The following is a 26470-nucleotide window of genomic DNA, read 5'->3' as shown; positions in this document are numbered from 1 at the left end:
TTTGTGTGGATTCCCTCCGGGTGCTCTGGATTCCTCCCACAAGTCCCGAAAGGCGTGCTTGCTATGTGAATTGGACATCCTGAATTCTCCCTCAGTGTACCCGAACAGGCGGCAGATGTGGCGACTAGGAGATTTTCATAGTAATTTCATTGCAGTGTTGATGTAAGCCTACTTTTGACACTAATAAAGATTATTATTATCAAAAAGATTGGGACAAGGGATTGTATTTTTTTATGTTTGCCACCAGGAATTCTCTGGATGAATCTACTGGGTTTAGCCCATTTGAATTGGTCTATGGCCATTAAGTATGGGGTCCGTCAAAGTTTATGAAAGAGACGTTTCTAAAACAAAAAAAAGAAATCCTGAATGTCAGATTATGTGTCCCTGTTTCTGGAAAGATTCACAGGAGCTTGTCAGATAGCCCAAGAGCATTTAAAGGTTTTGGGAGAAAGAATTAAAATGTGGGCAGCCAAACATGTTTGATCCAGAACATTCCAAGCTGGAGGTGAGGTACTGGTATTGTCACCTCTGCAGGGCAGACCTCTGAAGGAGATATTTAGCAGACTATAAGTTAGTTAGGACCGAACCCCCAAATTATGTTACGCCACCCTGGGCTAGCACGGTCAATTCCAGCCCCACTTGATGTGGAGTCGCAACGTAGGTAAAATTAGACTTTATTTAAAATACTCAACATCCTTGGCTGAGCCATAAACTACAGTCACCAGGTTTATAACTTTAACACGTAACCTTTTATTATTTACAGTATTATAATTAAATGGACTGAAAATGTAACTGACTATCTAATATCCCATTCCCAAAACCCCCTTTCTTTCTACCCCACCCTCTACTCACACACACAGACAAACAACAAAGAGGGGAAAAAGGGTGGTTGTAAGGCGCTGAATATATGTGATTAAATAAAACGATAAAGAATCTTTGATGCATTGGGATGACTTCCATTTAGTGTCTCTCTGAAGATCAGACTTTCTTTTTGACATTTCTTCCTTCTAGGCTTGAGATGGTTTTCTTTAGCAAGGTTGTCTACTTTCTCTGCATTTTTAGGACCCTTTCAGGTTTACAGCAAAAATGTGCCAGGCATTCACTTATTTTAGACAAATAAAGCAGTTATTTCACTTCAGCAAGCAGGAGACAGACAGTGAGAGACTGTTCCTTTCACCTCCAATGTCTAAACACTTCTGCTAAGTTCTGTTAGAAAGCATTAAGCAGGAACCAATCACTGACTGCTGTCAGTCAGAACACTGTCCGTGGCCAACCCACCTGTTGCCCATTAGCCAATCGAACCGATTCCTCCAAAACTGGTTCCTAAGATTCACTTGGCACCGAAAAGTCTGGCCTCTCCTCTCCAAACACAAAATCTGGGATCACAATGTCCTGACCAGCAAGCTGTTTCAACTTGCGTTTTCTGCTTGAAGGCACATTCCGATTATGGGTCCACAGACCAAAAATAATAAAGGAAGAAAGAATAATACAGCACAGGCTCACACCCTTCAAGCCTGTGCTGGTCATGATACCAACCTTTGCCAAAACCCTCAGCACTTCCTTGTGTTGCATCTGTCTATACCCATCCATCCTATCCATGTGTTTGTCAAAAGAAAAGAAATGGGAACAAAGGAAATACACAGGAAAGATTCTTGCATTTACCTCATCAAAAAACTAATTCAAGTTTGTCAAATATGATTTGTTCTAAACAAATGGCTCTCCTTTACTAGTCTGTGTTTGTTTATTTTCCCTCTGATTATATTTCTGAAATTTCAATGTCTGTTGACAACGTATAAACCTGGTAGAAATTCTCACGTTTGCTGCCTCATTTTAGTTTTGTTTCCCTCTTCTGCTACCGTAGTGATTTATTTCCAGGATGTGAAGGCAAGGCCCATCCTAGTTACCCTGAGAAAGTAGGGGGTCTTCTATTGTGAGTTTTCTATTTATAACTGAGTAGCTTATTTAGAAAAGAAAATATGTGTACGAAATGGGGGGAAAGCTGCAGTTGACTGTAAGGTGCTGGGGAGGGCCTGTTATGGCTGCTGTCAGTGATTAATTGTCTTTGGTTCCTGCTTAGAAAAGGAAGACTTTTTGGATGACTTTACCTTCGGTTCCTACCATCCCACTGTGGTCACAACCCCAGAGGATCGTCAGTCCAGACGTCAGTCAGTAAGGTACTTCATTTACCCTGAGAGGAGGGTTCTTCCTGTCAAAGTAAGCAGCACTAATTGCCATTCTGCATTAGTGTGCTGCCCTGCAGCAGTTAAACGGACTTGCAGCACACCCTGTCAATCATTTCACTGTCTCGATTCAGCCACTTCAAAAACCAGGGTCATTCATTCAGAAATGAATAGGTCTTTATGCAAGTGGGTGAAATCACTGGGGCCCTGTACGTTTAAAACATGGCAGCAGATATGGTATGCACATGACCGCCTATGCCTCAAGCCAAACCTTGCTCTTGATTTGTTCCTCAGTTCTTCCTTCTACTTTGAGGAAGGGACCCTCTGTTGCTGCATGCCAGGAATGTTTGGGTTGGGATAGGGAAGGGGATGTGTGGTGTTGGAGGTGGGGTAGGGGTTGAGTGTTGTAGATCGAGGTTGCACTGTGCTACCTTTTACCTGCAATGATTTGGATGATTCATTTTTCTAATTGTGATATTTTGCCGTCTCCAGATTTAGCCCAGAGGGTGATAGAAGCTCCACTATCGATCAGAAACCCAAAGAGGCCTCCCCAACACCGACAACTCCAACTTTGACACGTGGAAATAAGAGTGCTGCTGATTGGCTGGGGCTGAAAGATGATGTAATTCCTGATCTAGATAATCAAATGCCAACCAAAGATAAGGAGAAAGGAACCATGTTCTACAAAGCAAAATCTGAGTCAAACCTTCCAGCCAGCCACAACCAGAGCAAGAGGCCTTTTTCAGCAGACCATCCCCCATCTGCATCAAAAGCGATTGACAAGACACTGGCCAGATCTGCACCATCCACAGCAAAAGCAGATTTGTCTAGTGTAGTAGAAGGCGATTGGCTGAAGGAGGCACTGGCTCGAAAGAAGACTCGAGCCACAGAAGCCCAACCCCAGACATCGGGTGATGATGGAGATGCAACAACAAGCTTATGGTAATGATCTGATTTTGGGTTAGAGAAACAGAAAAGTTGCCAATCAAGCTGACAGATTGTTTGATGGGACACCCTGATGGAGCTAGTTCGCCTGCCAGTTGATAAATGTTAAATTTACACTGCTGCATGCATATCTATATTATGTAGTCAGTAGATCTTTGAAAAAGTCCTTATTTCCTCCCCGTAATGAGCTGTTGAAATGTTTTCTTGTCAAACAGTAAAAAGAATGGATCACCAAGTGCACCTGGGCAGTGCCCAATCACCTCGGTGAAAGAACCTGCGCCTAAGAGTAATCCTGTGGAATCCAGGGACTCCGGGTAAGTAGAACATTTCCATAGCTGCTTGAGGGTTTTATTCTTGGAAATGGTGGAATGAAATAATGGAGAAAAAGATATAAAAGTCCCTCTCTCTAGCTCTGTTCATATACTTGTACAATATTGAACCAGTTCAAGTTGTGTATCTGTGCGCGGATGTGCATATACATGAATGTTACTTCTAAACTAGGGGTGGGATTCTCTGGTTCACCAGCTGCATGTTTCTCGGTGGCGGGATTCTCTCTTAACGCTGCTTGTCAATGGGATTTCCCCATTGAAGCAACTCCATGGTGCCAAGAAACCAGCAGGTTGGGGTGGGCTGCCAACGGGAACAGAAAATCCTAATGACTGGAGAATTCCGGCCGAGAATAGAATTATGAAGACTGGTTGCAGGAGGCCTTTTGGCTCATTGTATCTGTGCTGCCTCTCTGCAAGAGCAATTCGTCACATGCCACCCCTCTGCCTCTTTCCCCTAGGCCTACATTTTGTTTCTCAGAAAATAATCCAATTTTGATAGCCACAATTGAATCTGCCTCCACCACACTCTCAGGCTCTACGTTCCAGAACTTTTTTTGAAAATGATATTTTATTCCAAACATATTCAACATAATAGTTTAACCGCAACATCCAACAGTGCATACAGTTTGTACATTTTCCCCTATTTACACCCCCCCCCCCCCAATTTGATTTTGTTCCCCAACCTAAGAAATTTGCACAAGACTCCCACACAATGCCACACCCGCAGTGGATGGCCGACCCCTCCAATTCAAAAATATCCATCGCTGGGTAGTAAAGGAGGTGAAGGCCATACCATCGGCCCCCTTCCCCTCCATCAGCTCCGGCACCTCCGACACCCCAAAGATCACCACCATAGGGTCCAGTTTTATCTCAACTCCTACAAACCTCAGTAGGTTCCCGAATACCACCACCCAAAAGCTCTCCAACTGCTCACACCCCAGAACATATGGACATGGTTCACCGGCCCGGCCCCCTCGCATACTTCTCGCACCCATCCACTACCTCCAGAAAAAGCCCACTCAGCCGGGCCCCGGTCAATGAACAAAGAAAATTGCAGCACATGAACAGGCCCTTTGGCCCTCCAAGCCTGTACCAACAATGCTGCCCATCTGAACTAAAACCCCCTATCCTTCCGGGGAAAAGAACATGGTCATGTAGATCCTGTGCGCCACCTTAAATTGCATAAGGCTCATCCTTTCGCAGGAGGAGGGTGAGTTCACTCGGTGCATTACTTTGCACCAAAGTCCCCATCCTATATCCCTCCCAATTCCTCCTCTCACTTCCACTTAATCCTGTTCACTAAGGCCATGCCCTGCTCTCCCAACCACTCATATTTGTCCCCAGTCCTACTCTCCAGTAAGTCCATGATTCTGCCCATGCTTTCTAACCGGTCGGTCACAAACAAACGCATTCAGCAGCGAGATGGGACTATAGGACTCCTCCAACCTTCTTGCCAATACCTTTGCCAGGGCTTTCACATCCGCATTCAGCAGCGAGATGGCCCTATAGGACCCATATGCCAATGGATCCTTCCCCTTTCTCGGGATCAGAGAAATCGACGCCTGCGCCAACATAGCCGGCAACTCCCCCTGCTCCACCTTCATGAAACATGCCCAAAAGGTGGGGGGGGCTAACTCTGTCACAAACTGCTTATAAAATTCTGCCGGGAAGCCAATGCATTCCATCACCTCCTTTAGCCCTAACGGCTCCTCCAGCGCGTGCCTCTTCCGCACCTCCAACTCCAGGAAGTCCAGCTCATCTTAAAAACCGACCCATATCACCCCCCCCCCCCCCCCCCCAAACTGCCCTCCCCGGCTTGGCCCCATATAGCCCCTCATTAAAGGCCTTGTACACCTCATTTATCCTCTCCGGATCAGACACTGCTCACCCTTCCACCCTCACTTGAAGAATTTCCCTCGTTGCTGCCTGCCACCGCAGATGGCCAACATTTGGCCTGCCTTCTCCCCATACTCCTACTGTGCCCGGGGCAGCTGACCCACCGCCCTGCTCATCGTCAATTGGTCAAACTGCCCCTGCAACTTCTTTCTGCTAGCAACTCCTTCGTGGGGGCCACAGAATCCACCTTCACTATCTCGTCCAGCAGTGGCCGATGCTCCTCCCTCCCCATCCTAACTTTGTGGGCCTTGAACAAAATAAATTCCTGCCGGACCACCACCTTCAAGGTCTCCCAAAACGTGGCTACCAATACCTGCTCATTCTGATTAAGCTCAACATAATTCTTAATCGCCACTGCCACCTTCCCACAGAACCCCTTGCCGGCCAAAAACCCCGAATCCAACCTCCACCTCGGCCTCTGCTCCTGACCCGAACATCGAGATACTGCGGAGCATGGGCTGAAATCACTATTCCCCCATATTCCGCACCTTCCATCCCCATTAGCACGCTCGGCTTACCACAAAAAAGCCAATCCGGGAATTCACTCCGTACACATGCAAGAAGAAAGAATCCTCTCTCTCTCTCCCAGGTACCCAAACGTCCACGGATCCACCATCCCCAACCTCTCCATAAATCCTCCCAGCTCTTGTGCCATTCGTGACCTCCCCATCGATTTAGGGTTTGACCTATCCACCCTTGGCTCCAATACACAATTACACCGAAGTGCCCCCCTCTGAAAAAAGCAAAAACACAGAAAAGTGGGTTCAACCACCCCCACAAGAACCTGTCCCAATTGGCAAACAGAAACAGGTAACAAAAGTTTTTTTTTTTAATTTAGAGTACCCAATTATTTTTTTTTCCCAATTAAGAGGCACTTTAGCGTGGCCAATCCACCTACCCTGCACATATTTGGGTTGTGGGGGTGAAATCCACGCAGACATGGGGAGAGTGAACTCGCCAACATTGAGGGCATTTAAAAGTTTATTGGATAAGCATATGGATGATAAGGGCATAGTGTAGGTTAGATGGCCTTTAGTTTTTGACTTCCCATGTCGGTGCAACATCCTAACATATATTCTCATGAATATATTTTGCAACCTCTCAAATGCCTTCACGTCTATCCTGAAATGAGGTGCCCAGAACTGGTAGCAACACTCATGGTTGAGGCCAAAGCAGTTCTTTATACAGGCTTATCATTACATCCTTGCTCTTGTACTCCATGCCCCTATTTCTAAAGCTCCAGGATCCCTTAAATTTCATTAACTACAACATACCCTCCTGCCTTCAGTGGTGAATAGAAAGAATATGCAAGGGTACAGGGAAAAGGCAGGAGAATGGCATTAAGTCATAATGCTCATTTGGAGAGCCGGTGCAGACATGATGGGCTGAATGGCCTTCTTCTGACCCGTAACAATTCTGTGATTCAATAATTTGTGTACATAAAACCCCCAGGTCCCTGTACTCCTGCAACCTGTTTAGGAATTTACCTTTATTTTATGTTGCCCCATCCTGTTTCCAACCAAAATGTATCACTTCAAACTTCTCTACATTAAATTTAATCTACCACTTGTTCACCCATTTCACCAGCCTAAGTTCTATTGAAGTTTAACATGACCCTCCTCACCGTTCACAATATTTCCAAGTTTTGTGTCAGCCACAATTTTGAAATTGTGCCCTGTGCACCAAAGCCTAGGTCATTAATATATCAAGAAGAATATGGGTCCTAATACAACCCCTTGTGGTGTCCCAATATAAACCTTTCTCTCTGAGAAACAACCATTCATCACTTCTTCTCATTCAGCCAATTTTGTATCCAGAATGCTCCTTACTGTCCCTTTTATGCTGTGACGTCTAACTTTGTTCATAAGTCTGTTGTGTGTCAGTTTATCAAATGCCTTTTGGAATTCTATGTACACACATCAGTTGCATTACCCTCATCTACCCTCACTGTTAACCTCATCAAAAAACTCAAGCAAATTTAGTTGGACACTATTTGCCCATAACAAACCTTTGTTAACTTTACTCAATTAGTATTTAATCCACATTTGACCATTAATTTCTTCTCAAAATATTGTTTCTAAAAGCTTTCCTGCCACCAAGGTTAAACGAACTGACCTGCAGCTGCTGAGCTTATCGTTACTATCCTTTGTGAACAAGACTAACATTTGAAACTCTCCAGTCCTCTGGTATCTAAGAAGGGTTGGAAGATAATAGCCAGTTCCTCTGCAGTTTCAACCCTTACTTCCCTCGGTATCCTTCGATGCATCTTTTCTTCTGGTAACTTATTAAATTTAAGCACAGCTAGTCTTTCTAATGCCTCCTCTACCAATTTTTAACCCATCAAATGTTCTATGTTCTTTCTCTTATGACTTGGGCACCATAATCATCTGTCCTGTCGCTCGCGTGCCATATACAACTCCTTTATCCGATGCTCTTTTCTGTCTTTTTGCAGCTCCCCATTTCCATGGGAGAATGCACGCAGGCAGACCACTCCACCACTTGGAACCCACACTCGGAAGGACACTAATGCTAAAATGGCAGAGATGGTTGGTGAGTTGAAAAATTAGATGAAGGAATCAGTAATAGCATTGCCAGTGTGGTACTGAGCATTAAAGGCCAGCAGGTCACCGGTTCGAATCCAGGTCTGTGCTGACTCAGCTGATCTCAGCCATGACAGAATTTGTGGTGTTTGGATTGGTCTGCTGGACTTGGGTGGGGGGAAAAAAATAGTTGTCAACATTCCACGCCTGATCGCTGTGTAATCGCCTCTGTGGGTACAGTAACCTCGTGATTATGTTACTGGAAACAAGCAATTCAGACACCATGAGCATAATGTGAATTTGAATTCTGTTTTAATACAGCTGGAAATTTGATGCCAGTAAAAATGAGTGTGAAGCTGTCAGATTGATGTTAAAACCAATGTCCTTTTGGGACTGCTGATCTTGCCCAGTCTGGCTTATATGTGACTCCAGTCCTGCACCAATATGTTTGATCCTCAACTTCCTTCTGAAATGGTGTATCAAATCATTCAGTATTAAACCAGGAATTGACGATACAGGCTGAACCCTGCCAATGATGGCCAGATCGCAAAAATGATTTGTATTTCAAAAGTTATGTATGCGTGTGTATGTCATATAAGGATATTATATGTGCACCGTATTATATGGACAGTATACATGTAGTGCACCATACAGTTGAATAGCCAACCAACACTTTCTGCCTGGAGTTATAAAGTAATAATGGCCACTGTGGCTCTGAACTTGCTGAATCAGATGGTTTTGGCCTCAACTCACAACTTGAGAGCTTGAGTACAGAATCTAGGCTGACACTTGAGTGCATTGTTGTGCGAGTGCTGTGTTGTTGGAGGTTCTGATAGTGTTCAGATAACATACAAATCCAAAAGTCTGTCTGCCTGTTTAGGTGGCTGTAAAAGATCCTGAAGCACTATTCAGAAAACAGCAGGGTTGTGGCCGGCATCCTTCACTCAGCCAACTTCACCAAAAGCAGATTAACTGGCCGTCCATCTTATTTTTGTTATTTGGCAGGGCTTGCTATGTCCAAATTGGCTTCTGAATTTGTCTACAAAATAACAGTTCTGCCATTCAGAAAAATAATTCATTTTCTTGTGAAATAATGTGAGACATCCTGAGGGCAGGACCACTAACTTAGCCACTCATTAGACTCAAATAAAATGAACCAATAAGTGCATTGAACTATGGAACAAATGCCCCAACATCCTGTTCGTTGTTATTTACTATTTGTTTTTTCTTTAATAAGTCTCACTTGATGCAGTGTCTTGAATTCACTATTTTTGTTATGAAATGGTGTTCACCATCTTTCTTCACTTAGGGCAGCACGGTAGCATAGCGGTTAGCACAGTTGCTTCACAGCTCCAGGGTCCCAGGTTCGATTCCCGGCTTGGGTCACTGTCTGTGCGGAGTCTGCATGCTCTCCCCGTGTGTGCGTGGGTTTCCTCCGAATGCTCCGGTTTCCTCCCACAGTCCAAAGATGTGCAGGTTAGGCGGATTGGCCATGATAAATTGCCCTTAGTGTCCAAAAAGATTAAGTGGAGTTGCTGGGTTATGGAGATAGGGTGGAGGTGTGGGCTTGGGTAGGGTGCTCTTTCCAAGGGCCGTGCAGACCCGATGGGCCAAATGGCCTCCTTCAGCACTGTAAATTCTATGATTGTATGTTTGTGAATTCATAGAATCGTTAGAGCACAGAAGAAGGCTATTTGGCCCATTGTGTCCATGCTGGTTCTCCCAAGGTGCAGATCACAAACTGCCACTCTCCTGCCCTCTCAAATCCCTGCACATTTGTCCTTTTCCAATATTTAGAAAACTTAAGACACCTTTATGACATGGAAGGAAGCCACTCTGCCCATCGCGTCTGTGACAGCCGATAAACAAGTCCCCCGAGCCTCGTCCCATTTTCCAGCATCTGATCCATTGCCCTGCAGGTTACAGAACATTGGGTGTATATCCAGACACCTTTTAAATGATTAAGGGTTTTCTGTCTCTATCGCTCTTTCAGGCAGTGGATTCCAGACCACTACCACACTCTAGGTGACAAGCTTCTTTCCTCATCCTGTTTCTAATCCTTCTACCATTCACTTCAAATTTATGTCCCCTAGTCACTGACCTCTCTGCTAAGGGAAATAGGTCTTTCCCATCCACTCTATCCAGACCCCTCACAGCCTTGCACATTTCAATCAAATCTATCCTCAAGTCTCCTCTATTGCAAGGAAGACAACCCCCAGCCTACCCAATCTTTCCTCATCGCTGCAATTTTCCAATCCTGGCAACATCTTCGCAAATCTCTTCTGTTCCCTCTCCAGTGCAATAACATCCTTTCTGTAATGAGGTGACCAGGATTGTACATGGTACTCAGGTTATGGCCTAACTGGTGTTTTATATAGCTCCAGAAAAACCTCCCTGCTTTTATATTCTGTACCTCGCCTAAGAAGGAAAGCATTTCATATGCTTTTTTAACCACCTTATCAACATGCCCTGCTACCTTCTGGGGTCTTTGGATATGCACTTCAAGGTCAAAGAGCAAAGAAAAGTACAGCACAGGAATAGGCCCTTCAGCTCTCCAGGCCTGTGCCGACCATGCTGCCCGTCTAAACTAAAATCTTTATATACCCGGGGTCCGTGTCCCTCTATTCCCATCCTATTCATGTATTTGTCAAGATGCCCCTTAAATGTCACTATTGTCCCTGCTTGCACCACCTCCTCCGGCAGCGAGTTCCAGGCACCCACTCTGTGTATAAAAAAAAACTTGCCTCGTACATCTGCTCTGAACCTTGCCCCTCGCACCTTAAACTTATGCCCCCTAGTAATTGACCCCTCTACCCTGGGGAAAAGCCTCTGACTATCCACTCTGTCTTTGCCCCTCATAATTTTGTAGATCTCCATGAGGTCGCCCCTCAACCTCCGTCGTTCCAGTGAGAACAAACCAAGTTCATTCAACCGGCCTCATAGCTAATGCCCTCCATACCAGGCAACATCCTGGTAAATCTCTTCTGCACCCTCTCTAAGGTCTCCACATCCTTCTGGTAGTGTGGTGACCAGAATTGAACACTATACTCCAAGTGTGGCCTAACTACGGTTCTATACAGCTGCAACATGAGTTGCCAATTCTCAATGCCCCAGCAAATGAAGGCAAGTGTGCCTTATGCCTTCTTGACTACCTTCTCCACCTGTGTTGCCCCTTTCAGTGACCTGTGGACCTGTACACCTGGATCTCTCTGACTTTCAATACTCTTGAGGGTTCTACCATTCACTGTATATTCCCTACCTGCATTAGACCTTCCAAAATGCATTACCTCACATTTGTCCGGATTAAACTCCATCTGCCATCTCTCTGCCCAAGCCTCCAAACTATCTAAATCCTGCTGTATCCTCGGACAGTCCTCATCGCTATCCGCAATTCCACCAACCTTTGTGTCGTCTGCAAATTTACTAATCAGACCAGTTACATTTTCCCCCAAATCATTTATATATACTACAAACAGCAACGGTCCCAGCACTGATCCCTGCGGAACACCACTAGTCACAGCTCTCCAATTAGAAAAGCACCCTTCCATTGCTACTGTCTGCCTTCTATGACCTAGCCAGTTCTGTATCCATCTTGCCAGCTCACCTCTGATCCCGTGTGACTTCATCTTTTGTACCAGTCTACCATGAGGGACCTTGTCAAAGGCCTTACTGAAGTCCATATAGACAACATCCCCTGCCCTACCTGCATCAATCATCTTTGTGACCTCCTCAAAAAACTCTATCAAGTTAGTGAGACACGACCTCCCCTTCACAAAACCGTGCTGCCTCTTGTCAATACGTCCATTTGCTCCCAAATGAGAGTAGATCCAGTCCAAAGGATTCTCTCCAGTAATTTCCCTACCACTGATGTAAGGCTCACCGGCCTGTAGTTCCCTGGATTATCCTTGCTACCCTTCTGAAACAAAGGAACTACATTGGCTATTTTCGAGTCCTCTGGGACATAACCTGAAGACAGTGAGGATCCAAAGATTTCTGTCAAGGCCTCTGTAATTTCCTCTCTAGCCTCCTTCAGTATTCTGGGGTAGATCCCATCCGGCTACCTTAATATTTTTCAAGATGCCCAACACCTCGTCTTTTTGGATCTCAATGTAACCCAGGCTATCGACACACCCTTCTCCAGACTCAACATCCACCAATTCCTTCTCTTTGGTGAATACTGATGCAAAGTATTCATTTAGTACCTCGCCCATTTCCTCTGGCTCCACACATAGATTCCCTTGCCTATCCTTCAGTGGGCCAACCCTTTCCCTGGCTACCCTCTTGCTTTTTATGCACGTGTAAAAAGCCTTGGGATTTTCCTTAACCCTATTTGCCAATGACTTTTCGTGATCCCTTCTAGCCCTCCTGACTCCTTGCTTAAGTTCCTTCTTACTTTCCTTGTATTCCACTCAGGCTTTGTCTGTTCCCAGCCTTCTAGCCCTGACAAATGCCTCCTTTTTCTTTTTGACAAGGCCTACGATATCTCTCGTTATCCAAGGTTCCCGAAATTTGCAGTATTTATCCTTCTTCCGCACAGGAACATGCCGGTCCTGAATTCCTTTCAACTGACATTTGAAAGCCTCCCACATGTCAGATGTTGATTTACCCTCAAACATCCTCCCCCAATCTAGGTTCTTCAGTTCCCGCCTAATATTGTTATAATTCACCTTCCCCCAATTTAGCACATTCACTCTAGGACGCCTCTTATCCTTTTCCACCAGCACTTTAAAACTTACTGAATTGTGGTCACTGTTCCCAAATGCTCCCCTACTGAAACTTCTACCACCTGGCTGGGCTCATTCCCCAATACCAGGTCTGTCATAATATACACCAGTATATCATGGTGCAGACACACACATTGATAGACATACAGTAGGACCAATCAATATGCATAACACAGCAGCCAATCACCATTTAGAGCACACTCACTATAAAGACAGAGGGCATCAGTTTTCCCGCTCATTCAGGATGCAGCCTTTCAGAAGTACAAGAGCTTACAGCTTACGGCACAGATCCACACCATGTGCTGAGTGATTCGACTGGTTAGGATAGGCACAGGTCTTTAGTTAATCTAACATCGTGTTAACCCACAGTAAGAGTATGTTCAACAGTTGATAGTTTAATAAAATTGTGTTGTACTATTTTAAGTGTTGGTGGCCTGTATGTGTTCCACGGATCCAGAGGACCCAACACATCAAGGTCCAGTACAGCCCCTTCCCTAGTTGGACTGTCTACATATTGTTTTAAGAAGCCCTCCTGGGTGCTCCTTACAAACTCTGCCCCGTCCAGGCCCCTAGCACTAAGTGAGTCCCAGTCAATATTGGGGAAGTTGAAGTCTCCCATCACAACAACCCTGTTGTTTTTACTTGTTTCCAAAATCTGTCTACCTATCTTCTCCTCTATTTCCCACAGGCTGTTGGGAGGCCTGTAGTAAACCCCCAACATTGTGACTGCACCCTTCTTATTCCTGATCTCTACCCATATAGCCTCGCTGCCCTCTGAGGTGTCCTCCCGTAGTACAGCTGTGATATTCCCCCTAACCAGTAGCGCAACTCCGCCACTTCCCTCACTTTCTTTACACCTCTCAGTATCCTCCCATTTATTGTATATTCCTTTGCCTTGTTTAACAAATCCATCACCTCACACTTCTCTTCCGATTAAATTCTATTTCCCACTTTACTGCCCACCTGACCAGTCCATTGATATTTTCCTGCAGTCCACAGCCTCCTCACTATCCTCACTATCAATTTCGTGGCCATTTTTTGTGTTGTCTGCAAATGCCTTGATCATTACATTAAAGTCCAAATCATTAGTAGACATCACAAGAAGCAGGGATCGAGTACTGAGTCCTGTGGAGAGCCACTGGAAACAGCCTTCCAGTTGCAAAAACCACTAGCCATTACCCGTTGTTTCCTCCCACGAGACGATTTTGTATCCAGCTTGCTCCTTCCCCGGGATCTCACCAGCTTTCTTTCTGAAACTAGTCTGTCATGTGGGACCTTGTCAAAAGCCTTGCTAAAATCCATCAATTGTAGACCACATCAACGACACTACCCTCATCAATCCTCCTTGTTACTTCCTTAAAAAATTCAATCAAGTTAGTCAGACATGATATTCCCTTTACAAATCCATGCTGACTGTCCTTGATTAATCAGTGCCTTTCTACGTGATAGTTTTATCATGTCCATCAGAATTGATTCTGATGGACATGTAAGCCCACTAGTAAGATTAAACTGACTGGCCTATAATTATTCTGTCTAACCCTTGCTCCATTTTTAAACAAAGGTACAACGTTAGCAGTCTTCCAATCCTCTGGCATTGCACCTGCATCAATCCAGTGAGGATTGGATTGGAAAAAGATGGTCAGAGCATCCTTTATTTCTTCCTTGGTTTCTATTAACAGCCTGGGTACATTACATCCGACCTTGGTGTTATATACACTTTCAAGGATGCTAATCCCCTTAATACTTCGTCTCTCCCTCAGTTTATCACACCCAATATTTCACACTAATGTTAAGATCCCTGATGAGAACCCAACAATTTGCAACACTGAATGGGAGGATACTTTGCCACAGGAGTGATAACACTGACCAATCGGTAATTTATATGTTTAAAAAAAAACCTATAATTTAATGTCATGACCCCCTGGGCTGGTGCGTGGTCAATTCCATCTCCACTTACCCGGAGTCACAATATAAGTGAAATATAAGTGAAATACCTGAGGACCTTGGCTGAGCCCAATAACCTGCAGTCACCAAGTTTGTAACTTTAACACAAAAAAACTTTTATTATTTAACAGTAATATAAATTTAAACTGTCTAATACCCCTTTCCCAAACCTCTCCTTTCCAACTCGTCTCCTTTCCAACTCGTCTCCTTTCCAACTCGTCTCCTTTCCAACTCGTCTCCTTTCCAACTCGTCTCCTTTCCAACTCGTCTCCTTTCCAACTCGTCTCCTTTCCAACTCGTCTCCTTTCCAACTCGTCTCCTTTCCAACTCGTCTCCTTTCCAACTCGTCTCCTTTCCAACTCGTCTCCTTTCCAACTCGTCTCCTTTCCAACTCGTCTCCTTTCCAACTCGTCTCCTTTCCAACTCGTCTCCTTTCCAACTCGTCTCCTTTCCAACTCGTCTCCTTTCCAACTCGTCTCCTTTCCAACTCGTCTCCTTTCCAACTCGTCTCCTTTCCAACTCGTCTCCTTTCCAACTCGTCTCCTTTCCAACTCGTCTCCTTTCCAACTCGTCTCCTTTCCAACTCGTCTCCTTTCCAACTCGTCTCCTTTCCAACTCGTCTCCTTTCCAACTCGTCTCCTTTCCAACTCGTCTCCTTTCCAACTCGTCTCCTTTCCAACTCGTCTCCTTTCCAACTCGTCTCCTTTCCAACTCGTCTCCTTTCCAACTCGTCTCCTTTCCAACTCGTCTCCTTTCCAACTCGTCTCCTTTCCAACTCGTCTCCTTTCCAACTCGTCTCCTTTCCAACTCGTCTCCTTTCCAACTCGTCTCCTTTCCAACTCGTCTCCCTCTATATTAACGGACGCAATCTAACAGAAAAGTTTCTAAGTGTCATTTCAGGCGGGTTTGGCTGGGAGCTTCTCCCCGCTTCTGTCAGCGAGTTTCCCACCATAATATAACCACACTTAGTCACTTTTTCAGGCTCTGGGGAGTTTCTCCCTGGGCTAGCCCACACTTAGAATTTTTTCCATCATTGGGGAGCTGAACTTGCTGGCCAACCTGCTTGTCTGAGATCGGGCCACCAGTTTGAAAGGGTGCCCCTGATCTCCAAGTGAGGTTGAGGGTCCCCCACACTCCCCACCCACGGGCAATGTCACCCCCATACACATGGGCACTAACACACCCCCCCCCCCCAAGTGAGGACATCCCGCCATGGTGCCACTGAGGCCCCCCCCCCGCCGTTTTCAGGCCTTCCCAGTCCCCTTTGGGTCCTCTCCTCTCAGGACCCCAAACTTCACCCCTCCAATCTTCCTGAGGCACCTTCATGCCCGCCCTTCAACGCCTCCCCCCCCCCCCCACCTTCATACCTCCCAAAGTTCCTCCTTTCATGGGCATGGCCCCCCTCAGGCCCTGACCCTTGGCAGTGCCACACTTGCACCCAGGCACCCTGGCGTTGCCACCTTGGCAGTGCTCCTGCCAGCCTGATAGTGCCACCTGGGTACCATGGCAGTGCCAGGGTGGTGGTGGTGCCAGGGACAGAGCCAGTGTGCACCCTACACTGTCCCTGACCACCCAGGGCATCCAATGTCATTTGTATGGACCAATATTAATTAGAGTCCGGCTTGGGTATCCCTGGAGAGGCTGATAGATGCTGGAGCCAGTTAGACCTGGCGTCAGTATGGTTAAATGGGTTCTTAAATCCACCTAGCCATGCAAGACAGGGTCCTGCCCACATTGTGAAACCTTGGGAGATATGGTGAGATCTTGCTGGGCGCAAGGGCTGTTGGGTAGTTTGGGGGCGGCCTCTCCTGACACCTACCTGTCACGTCGCGCTCCGATTACGGTGGGATGTGGCCAGTAGATCGCGATACACACACGCACGCATACACACACAAACATAGAAGCGAAGAGTGGTGGAGTGGGAAGATATTGATAACATAAAAGAATAAAGGATCTCTGATGTTCGAGGTTAGTTTCTCTTTAAAGTTTTTCAAGATTTCACGCTTTCATTCTGGTGGTACTTCCTGCTAAGCTTGAGATTTCTAAAGTTTTCTAAAGAGCCTACTTGCTCTGCAGATCCAAGATTATTTCAAATATATAGTTTTAGGACAATAAAGCAGTTCTTTACTTCAGCAGCAAGTGTGAGAGAGAGTTATTTCTTCTTTCGAGGTCTAATCATTCTGTCCAGCTCTCTCAAAAGCATCACACAGGAACCAATCACTGACTGTTGTCAGCAAGAACACTGTCTCTGACCAATCCACAGGTTGCTAGTCAGCCAGCCAAACTGACTTCCTACAAAGTTGGTTCTTACGATTCTTCCGGCACCGACACATCTGTTTTCTCCTCTGCAAAATATAAAATCTGGAACACACTGTCTTGATAAACAGGCTGCTTCAGCTTGAGTCGACTGCTCAAAGGCACATTCCAATTGTAGGTCCATGGACCAAAAATAATAAAACTAAAAGAAATGGGGACAAAATGAAAAACTCTAACGTTAAACACAGAATTCAACACATTAGCAACAACTTTATTGTTAACAGTTAAAACAATTCTTAAATAAGAGGAAAAACTTTAACTTACCCCCTAAACCTAGAACTATATATTTACGTAACTTCATTGCAGTGTTAATGTAAGCCTAATAATAATAATGATCTTTATTGTCACAAATAGGCTTACATTAACACTGCAATGAAGTTATTGTGAAAAGCCCCTAGTCGCCACAATCCGGCACCTGTTCGGGTACACTGAGGGAGAATTCAGAATGTCCAAATTACCTAAGAGCATATCTTTCGGGAGGAAACCAGAGCACCCGGAGGAAACCATCGTAGACACAGGGAGTACATGCAGACTCCACACAGACAGTGACCCAAGCCAGGAATCAAACCTGGGGCCCTGGAGCTGTGAAGCAACAGTGCTAACCACTATGCTATCGTGCCGGCCTACTTGGGACAATTATAAAGATTTATTATTATTTATATTCCAATTAAGCAAACCAATATAATTCAAAGACTACTTAAAGTTAACAATCAAGTTTACTTGCTTTTCCATCTGCAAAGACCTTGGAGAGAACATTTCAGGAGCAAACTGAAGCCCTGTCTTGTCAGACTAAAATCCTAAAAGAGTGGCATGGTGGCCCAGTGGTTAGCATTGCTGCCTAACACCGCCAGGTGTCCGGGTTCAATTCCGGCTATGTCTGCGTGGAGTCTGCACTTTCTTCCCATGTCTGAGTGGGTTACCTCCGGGTGCTCCGGTTTCCTCCCACAGTCCAAAGAGGTGCAGGTTAGATAGATTGGCCACACTAAATTGCCTCTCCGTGTCCAGGGATGTGCAGGTTATGTTACAGGAGTACAGGGATAGGGTGGGATGGTTGAATGCTCTTTCGGAGGGTTGGTGCAGACTCAATAGTCAAAATGACCTGCTTCTGCACTGTTGGGATTCTATGATTGCACACTGAAAATTACAGACAGGCCTGGCTCTACCTCTTAATTACATCAGTAGGCATTCTTCGGTCACCTCCCACTATGATGTCCCATGACATGTTTATCCAGGACTAAGCATCATCCCTCAGAAATTATTTACACCCCAGTGAGCCTCCAAAATCAAAACAATGTTCCATTAGCCATCTGCCTGTAAACAAGTATATGGCTAAAATTAATGATTACATTGCTTTTAGGACCCCTTAATCATAGCATTAGCAGATGTACCGTATCTCAAACCAGAGTTTTAATGACATTACTCCAACAAATATAAAATAAAATATGTACCAATTTCCTATATTCATCACACTGTGCAAAATCCCTTCCTCTTTTGAAGACAAACACAAAGTAACCGTAAGGACCAAGCCCACATCTTCCTACATATTGGTTACCTTTTTGGTCTTTTATGGGGCCTACTCTTTCCTTAGTTATCCACTTACTGTTAATGTATTGATAAAACATCTTTGGAGTGTTAGCTGGTCCCACACTTGGCCGGCTCCAACCCGCGCATGCGCGGTTGCCGTCTTCCCCTCCGCTGCCCCGCAAGATATGGCGGCTTGATCTTGCGGGGCGGTGGAGGGAAAAGAGTGCGTCTCTTAGAGACGCCGGCCTGACGATCGGTGGACACCAATCGCGGGCCAGTCACCTCATGAGCACGCCCGTGGTGCTCGATCCTCCCTCCGCCCCCCCACAGGCCCCACACTTACCGGTCGCGCGATGTTCACACCGGCAGCGACCAGGTGTGGTTGGCGCCGGCGTGAACCGGTCGGGTTCATCAGGCCGCTAAGCCCATTCGGGCCGGAGAATCGCCGGTCGCCGTGAAAAACGGCGAGCGGCGACTCTCCGAGCGGCGTGTCGCAAAACACGACATGCCATTTTGGGGGGGTGGGAGAATCGCGGGGGGTGCCAGGGCGGCATGTCGTGATTCGCCCGGCCCTCCTGCGATTCTCCCACCTGGCGTAGGAAGCGGAGAATCATGTCCTTAGTCTCCCGTTGGGAGAATCGCGCCCGACATCTTTAAGAGTAGATGTTCAACCGAGGCCCCAGCTGCCTGTTTGGGTCGATGTAAAAGATCCCATGAGTTTTCCATGGTGTCCTGGCCAATATTTATCCCTTAATCAACATTTGAAGAGATAGATTATCTGGCCATTATGACATTGTTGCTTGTGGGAGTTTGCTGAGCGCAAATTAGCTGGCACATTTCCTACTGAGCAGAGAGATCAGGCGAGTTAACATGTGGGTAAATGACTGGTGTGGAAAAGAGAGGTTCATTTTCACGGGACACTGGCACCAGTTCTGGAACAAGAAGTACTGATGAGATGTGTATCTTCCTGAGAATAGTAAATAGAGGGGTGGCAAGAACTTAAACTAAAAAGGAGTGGCGAGGGATCTACAAGAAACATCAGTAAGCTAAAGTGAACAGGACAGGAGAACATAGGAAAGAATGAAGGAAGGGCATTGACAGCAAGGAAATAAATAGAAAGACGGTTATACATATAGGGAGAGAAAATCATAATAAAAATTTGTTAAAATGCCTGCACAGCAATGCACACAGTGGGCAGAATGCTCCGACTCCCGGGGGGGGGGGGGGGGGGGGCGCGCAGGGTGATCTGGCCCCAGGGGGTGCCCCCACGGTGGCCTGGCCTGCGATCAGGGCCCACCGATCGGCGGGCGGGCCTGTGCCGTGGGGGCACTCTTTTTCTTCCGCCCCGCCATGGCCTTCACCATGGCGGGGGCGGAAGAGACGCACCAGCGCATGCCCGGACTTCCGCCGGCTGGCGAAGGCCTTTCAGCCCCGGCTGGCGGGGCGTCAAAGGCCGTTCCCGCCGGCCAGCGGAGCGGGAGCCACTCCGGCGCGGGCCTAGCCCCTAAAGGTGCGGTGAATTCCGCACCTTTGGGCAGGCTCGACGCCGGAGTGGTTCACGCCTATCCATCCTGCCAGGACCCCCTGCCCCGCCGGGTAGGGGAGAATCCCAGCCAGTGTCTTTGATGTAACAGGGGAGCTGGAGGCATTCATGTTGGGAAACACCAGAAATAGCATGAATTACTGAGACGGCTGCAGAAAAATCAGGACAGGGACTTAAACATTGCAGAGTATAACATATTTAGAAAATATAGGGTGAGAAAACAGGGAGGGTGGGATCGCTGTAATTATTCAGGATAATATATTGACGATAGTAAAAAGAGATGCAGCTATCCTCAAGAGAAAAATAGCATATATGGATAGACATACAAGATAATAAGGATCCATCACTCTAAATGGTGTTGTCAAAATGTCACCTAATAGTGGAAGTGAGGTGAAAGAAGAAATATTCAGGCACATTAGGAAATTGAGTAAAAAACATAGAATGATAATCATGGGGGATTTCAACTACCCTTATATTAATTGGACACAAGAGGACACAAGCTCAAGCTGGCCAGTGAACAAGAGTGTGGTGGGGGTTGGGACCGTGACCATCAGAACCTGGTAGAACAGGTTTCGATGGACCTCGGAGGTGTGAAAAGTTGGTTGAGGGGACTGATCCTGGGTGAGGTGTTGGCGAGAGGATGTGGATGGGAGGATTCGGGGGAGGGGGGTCCGATGGTAACAATGGGACGGGCGGGCCAAGCCCTAGGACGGGGGGAGAGGGGGTTGAGAGACCCAGATTAGGATAGTTACGTGGAATGTGAGGGGGAGAATATGCAAACTCCATCCATACGATCACCCAAGGCTGGAATTGTACTCGGGTCCCTGATGCTGTGAGGCAGCAGTGCTAACGGGCGGGATTCTCCCCTACCCGGCGGGGCGGGGGGTCCCGGCGTAGCGGAGTGGCACCAACCACTCCGGCGTCGGGCCTCCCCAAAGGTGCGGAATTCCGCACCTTTAGGGGCCAAGCCTTCACATTGAGGGGCTAGGCCCGCGCGGGATTGGTTGGCACCACGTCGACTGGCGGCAAAACCGGCACAACGGCCTTTGACGCCCGCCGCCCGGGCTGGCTGAAAGGCCTTCGCCGGTTCGTGCATGCGGCGGTGGTGACGTCAGCGGCTGGGGGATTCTCTTCCGCCTCCGCCATGGTGGAGGCCGTGGCGGCGGCGGATGGAAAAGAGTGCCCCCACGGCACTGGCCCGCCCGCCGATCGGTGGGACCCAATCGCGGGCCTGGCCACCGTGCGGGCAGCCCCCAGGGTCCGATCGCCCCCCCAAGGACCCCGGGGGCCCGCCCGCGCCGCCGATCCCTGCCGCCACCAGAGCTGGTTCAAACCACGGCGGCGGGAGAGGCCTCTCAGTGGCGGGACTTCGGCCCATCGCGGGCCGTAGAATCGCCGCAGGGGGCTCGCCGATCGGCGCGGAGGTCACCCGCCAATTCCCGGGGGCGGAGAATTTCTGCCACGGCAGGGCGGGATTTTCGCCGGCCCCGGGCGATTCTCCGACCCTGCGTGCCACCGTGATGCATTTAAGAAGAAGATAGAAAGCATTTGAGGGAGAAGAGAATAGAGGGTTATGTTAGTTTTAGATGAGGAAAGATGGGAGGAGGTACTAGTGGAGCATAAATATTGGTATGGACTAGTTGGGCCAAGCAGTTTGCTTGTATGCTTTATATTCTATGTAGTGACTACACTTCAAAAATACTTAATTTGTTATAAAGCGCTTTGAGATATCTGATGATCATGAAAAGTGTCATGACTTGCACATAATGAGATACAAACAGGCAGCCAATGAATACAGAGAACAGGACATAACTAATCAGCAGGCCGAACACTTGGGGGTGGTTTTCCACTATAAAAGTCACGAGGGACTCGTACTCCACCTCTTTCCACTGGTGACATTTAGTGTCAGTCAGGGTGTACATATTATATAACTCCTACAGCATGTGGCTAAGAGCTTGTCTGGTTCAGTCAGACAGATTAATCACAGTAGATTAGCAGAAAGTCGAACTCAGAGGATTGAGCTAACCGTGTGACAGGTTCAATAAATCATATTGAACTAACTTCAAGGTGTGGAGTATCTCTCAGGTAAAGCTGCATCCAGTTGCAGCCTGTGTTGTCTTACTGTGCTTAATACGACAAAAAGTGCTACATAATTGCAAAGTCTCTCTGCTTTGTTTTTACAGCATCTTCACAAGAACTGAAGGATGATCAGCTATCTGCTTTCCAGGTGGGAGCAAACTGGCTTTGTCTATATTGGCTTGGTTTCTACTTATAACCAGGTGTGGTTAGTTTATACTCACAATAAAAGGTCTTCTCATATGGATCCCGGCTATATGTTGCTTCACAGCGCCAGGGACCTGGGTTTGATTCCCGGCTTGGGTCATTGTCTGTGCAGAGTCTGCACGTTCTCCCCGTGTTTACGTGTGTTTCCTCCGGGTGCTCTGATTTTCTCCCACAAGTCCCGAAGACGTGCCTGTTAGGTGAATTGAACATTCTGAATTCTCCCTCCGTGTACCTGAACCGGCACTAGTGTGGGAACTAGGTGATTTTCACAGTAACTTCATTGCAGTGTTAGTTAAAGCCTACTTGTGACACTAACAAAGCTTATATATGCCAATGATGACTGTTGGTATTGTTTCCTGCTTCTGTACGAATCGGACTATTTAATCAAGTTTGCTTTCAATTTCTACCCTTCGCTCTTCTTCAAATGGTCCATCTTAGTCCTTTCCATTCCCCTCCTTGACTTCTGCATCTGCATTCCTTGAAATAAGCCATCGGCTGAGATCCATTATAAGTCCACTGACACCTGCAATTACCTTGACCACTTTGGTCCATCCGCTTCTTGTAAGAGTTATATTCCATTCTCCCAGTTTCTCCCTCTTAGTCACGTCAGTTCATTGATGTCACTTCCCAGATCAGTGCTTATGATATGTCTTCCTCCTTTCTTCTCCAAGGATCCCCTCCACCATGATAGATGGTGCCTTTGACTGTACCTGTCCCATTTCATGCACTTCTGTACTCATCCATCCTCCTCCCTCCATAACTACAGTGGGTTTCTCTTGTCCTCATCTTCATCAATCTCCACATTCAACGGGATTTTCTCTTTTTGCCATGATCAAACACTATTTCCTCTTTCCTTCCAGACTTCTGTTGGGGCTGTTCTTTTTCTGATGCCCTCGGCCATGCTTCAGTGACTAAGGTTCAGAAATAAATGTTCCAGGGGACACAATATTTCAAACAGACAGACAGAATGGAAAAGGTGGAAGGGTAGCCCTGATCGTGAAGGATGACAGAAGGACATTATTGAGAAAGGATCTTGTCCAGAAGTAGAGTCAGTATGAGTGGCGATTAGGAATAACAAGGGTCAGAAAAAACTGCTGGGAGTAATTTATAAGCCCCCTAGCAGTAGTTATACCATTGGGAAAAACATTAAACGATAAATAATTGGAGCTTGTAAGAAAGGCTGCATAATAATTGGACCAATCAAATTGGTGTGGCAGGCCTGGAAGACTAGTTTGCAAAATGCTTGTGTGACAGCTATTCCCACCAGGTCTGCAGGAGGTATGTGAAAGAAAAGGAATATTATGTTCTTTAAAAAGAGGGAAACTTTATTCCTCATTATTTTCTAAGATATTCCTTTTTTTCTGAGATGAAAATTGCTTATTGTCACAAGTAGGCTTCAAATGAAGTTACTGAAAAAAGCCCCTAGTCGCCACATTCCGGAGCCTGTTCGGGGAGGCTGGTACAGGAATTGAACCCGCGCTGCTAGCCTTGTTCTGCTTTACAAGCCAGCTGTTTAGCCCACTGTGCTAAACCAGCCCCACAGTTATCCAATTTTTCCCAAAAAGTTGCCCGTGATCTACAGCCTATTCCCAGATTCTTATGAATGCTGGTCATGAACATATGCTCGAGGTTACTGGGACAGGTACTGACAGTTCAACTATATTTCTTTGAATCTTCAAAGTTCTTCATCTCCATTTGCCACTTTCCCTATGACATGCTCCCCCATCACCCTCCCCCTCTGCCCTCCAACCACATATTGGTGAAATTGCTGAGAGACCAAATTGCAAAATAAGGGAGAAAACTTGTATTTCTGTAGTGCCTTTCAAGACATCCCAAAGTGCTTTACAGATATGAAGTACTTTTAGTCACTGTTATAATGTAGAAAATCTGTCGGAAATTGTTTCATTATATTCTGCCTTGTATTACTACACCTCATCCAATCAGTCTGCTACTTGCCTAGGATTGAGCAGTGTGGATTATAAAGAGGTAATTAAATTAGTAAAGCTTAAATTATTAAATTTTTATCTCTCTCTTCTCTCTCTATCTTTCTCGCCCAACCTTCCTCTCTGAGCTGATCATGCACATGTCCTTACTTACTCGCTCTCTCTTTCTCTCTCTCTCTGTCCCACTTCTCTCTCTCCCACTTTTCACTCTCCCTTTAGAACATAGAACATATAGTGCAGAAGGATGCCATTTGGCCCATCGAGTCTGCACCAACCCACTTAAGCCCTCACTTCCACCCTATCCCCGTAAGCCAATAAGTCCTAACCTTTCTGGTCACTAAGGGCAATTTAGCATGGCCAATCCACCTAACCTGCACATCTTTGGGCTGTGGGAGGAAACCGGAGCAGCCGGAGGAAACCCACGCATACACAGGGAGAACGTGCAGACTCCGCACAGACAGTAACCCAGCGGGGAATCGAACCTGGGACCCTGGTGCTATGAAGCCACAGTGCTAGCCACTTGTGCTACTCTTTCTCTTACCTACTCTCTACTTTGACTTCTCTTTCTATCTGGCCCACTCTTACACCTACCCCACCCTTTCTATCCTTCATTCCCCTCCCTTTCTGGTCCATCTCTCACCTTCTCATGAATGTGTTCTCCCTCTCTCTCTCACCTCCCCAGCATAATGGTCAGCACTATTGCTTCATTGCTCCAGGGTCCCAGGTTCGATTCTCGGCTTGGGCCACTGTCTGTGTGGAGTCTGCATGTTCTCCCTGTGTCTGGCTCCGATTTCCTCCCACAAGTCCCGAACGACGTGCTGTTAGGTGAATTGGATATTCTGAATTCTCCCTCTATGTACCCGAACAGGTGTCGGAGTGTGGCGACTAGGGGCTTTTCATAGCAACTTCATTGCGATATTAATGTGAGCCAACTTGTGACAATAAAGATTATTATTATTAATAATGTTTCTCTCTCCTCCCAGGTGTCCCTCTCCACTGATCAGCTGCAGAAGTTACTTCAGTTTCAGGTGAGGCCTTCTGACCATTCCATATTAAGTTAATTTAGTGCAAGTTATATAACATTTTGAAATAGTTTTCACACACCAGCTCTTTTGGATTTGTGCATGCGTGCGTATGATGATTCCTTTGATAGTTACTTTCTCTGCATATCTATAGGTTCCACTTAACATCTCCCTTGATGTAATTGTTAGGACTGTCCTTTGTGGGGTTCAAGGGCAGAGTTACACCCAATATTTATGCTTACAATATTCAGTTAGCAAAAAAGCAGTTTTCTGCAGCATACCACGGACATTTTAATTCAGAGAGTTCTTAAAGCTGGGAGACTGGTGCATCAATGAGCACTGATCAGGCCTGCTGGATAAAGAGGGAAAATTAGTTAGCATATGATGCAGGATTCGCAATCCTCGATACCTGGTGCAAAATATATTTAATTTTATCCTGTTCATTTGAAGAACATAAACCATGAAAATTTGAAAGTGGATTACAATTTTTAAAAAAAGTTACCATTTGGCATTTAAATGCTTTGTAGGATTTTCACACAGCACAGTGAGATTTGTGAGTGATGTGATTTATTTTTGTTTTTAAAATATTTTTATTGAGGTATTTAAAATTTTTTTATAACAGCAACAAAAACAATAACATTAACATAGTAAAATAAACATTTCCCCACGCGACCCAATCCTCACACACCTCAACCATCTAACACCCCCCTCCCCCGGAATGCTGCTGCTTCTGCTGACATTTTTATTTTCTCCGAGAAAGTCGATGAACAGCTGCCACCTCCAAGAGAACCCCAACATTGACCCTCTTAACGCAAACTTTATTTTCTCAAGACTGAGAAACCCAGCCATGTCACTAACCCAGGTCTCTAAACTCGGGGGCTTCGAGTCCCTCCACATTAAAAGAATCCGTCTCCGGGCTACTAGGGAGGCAAAGGCCTCTTTCACTCCCTGAACTCCCGGATCTTCTGACACTCCAAAAATCGCTACCTCTGGACTGTGCACCAGCCGAGTTCCTAGCACCGTGGACATTGCGTTCGCTGACCCCTGCCAAAACCCCCTGAGCTTCGGGCATGCCCAAAACATGTGGACATGGTTTGCTGGGATTCCCGCCCACCTCAGACATCTATCTTCTACCCTGAAAAACTTGCTCATCCTTGCCGCCATCATGTGTTCCCGATGGAGCTCCTTAAATTGTATTAGGCTAAGTCTGGCATATGAAGAGGAGGAATTGACCCTGCTTAGGGCGTCCGCCCATAGAACATAGAACAGTACAGCACAGAA

General features: G+C 46.3%; 1 protein-coding gene across 11 annotated transcripts in view; it reads left to right on the top strand.

Annotated features, from left to right (window-relative positions):
• The window catches only part of LOC119952881 (fas-binding factor 1 homolog), a 171053-nt gene that overhangs the window by 91424 nt on the left and 53159 nt on the right, over nucleotides 1–26470 (top strand). For all 11 annotated transcript variants that reach the window (XR_005457907.1, XM_038776488.1, XM_038776486.1 and 8 more), the window contains 6 exons: nucleotides 2078–2174; nucleotides 2673–3122; nucleotides 3341–3439; nucleotides 7803–7900; nucleotides 22125–22168; nucleotides 25151–25195. Coding sequence is in view for 10 of the 11 variants with exons in the window: in XM_038776488.1 (XP_038632416.1) it covers nucleotides 2078–2174; nucleotides 2673–3122; nucleotides 3341–3439; nucleotides 7803–7900; nucleotides 22125–22168; nucleotides 25151–25195 (833 nt within the window). In the remaining variant the exon portion in view is untranslated. The remainder of the gene's footprint in view (nucleotides 1–2077; nucleotides 2175–2672; nucleotides 3123–3340; nucleotides 3440–7802; nucleotides 7901–22124; nucleotides 22169–25150; nucleotides 25196–26470) is intronic.

This window comes from Scyliorhinus canicula, chromosome 18 (assembly GCF_902713615.1).
Source record: "Scyliorhinus canicula chromosome 18, sScyCan1.1, whole genome shotgun sequence".
Lineage (NCBI taxonomy): Eukaryota > Metazoa > Chordata > Chondrichthyes > Carcharhiniformes > Scyliorhinidae > Scyliorhinus > Scyliorhinus canicula.
Note: the sequence above shows the minus strand (reverse complement) of the source record. Positions and strands in the feature narration are given on the sequence as shown.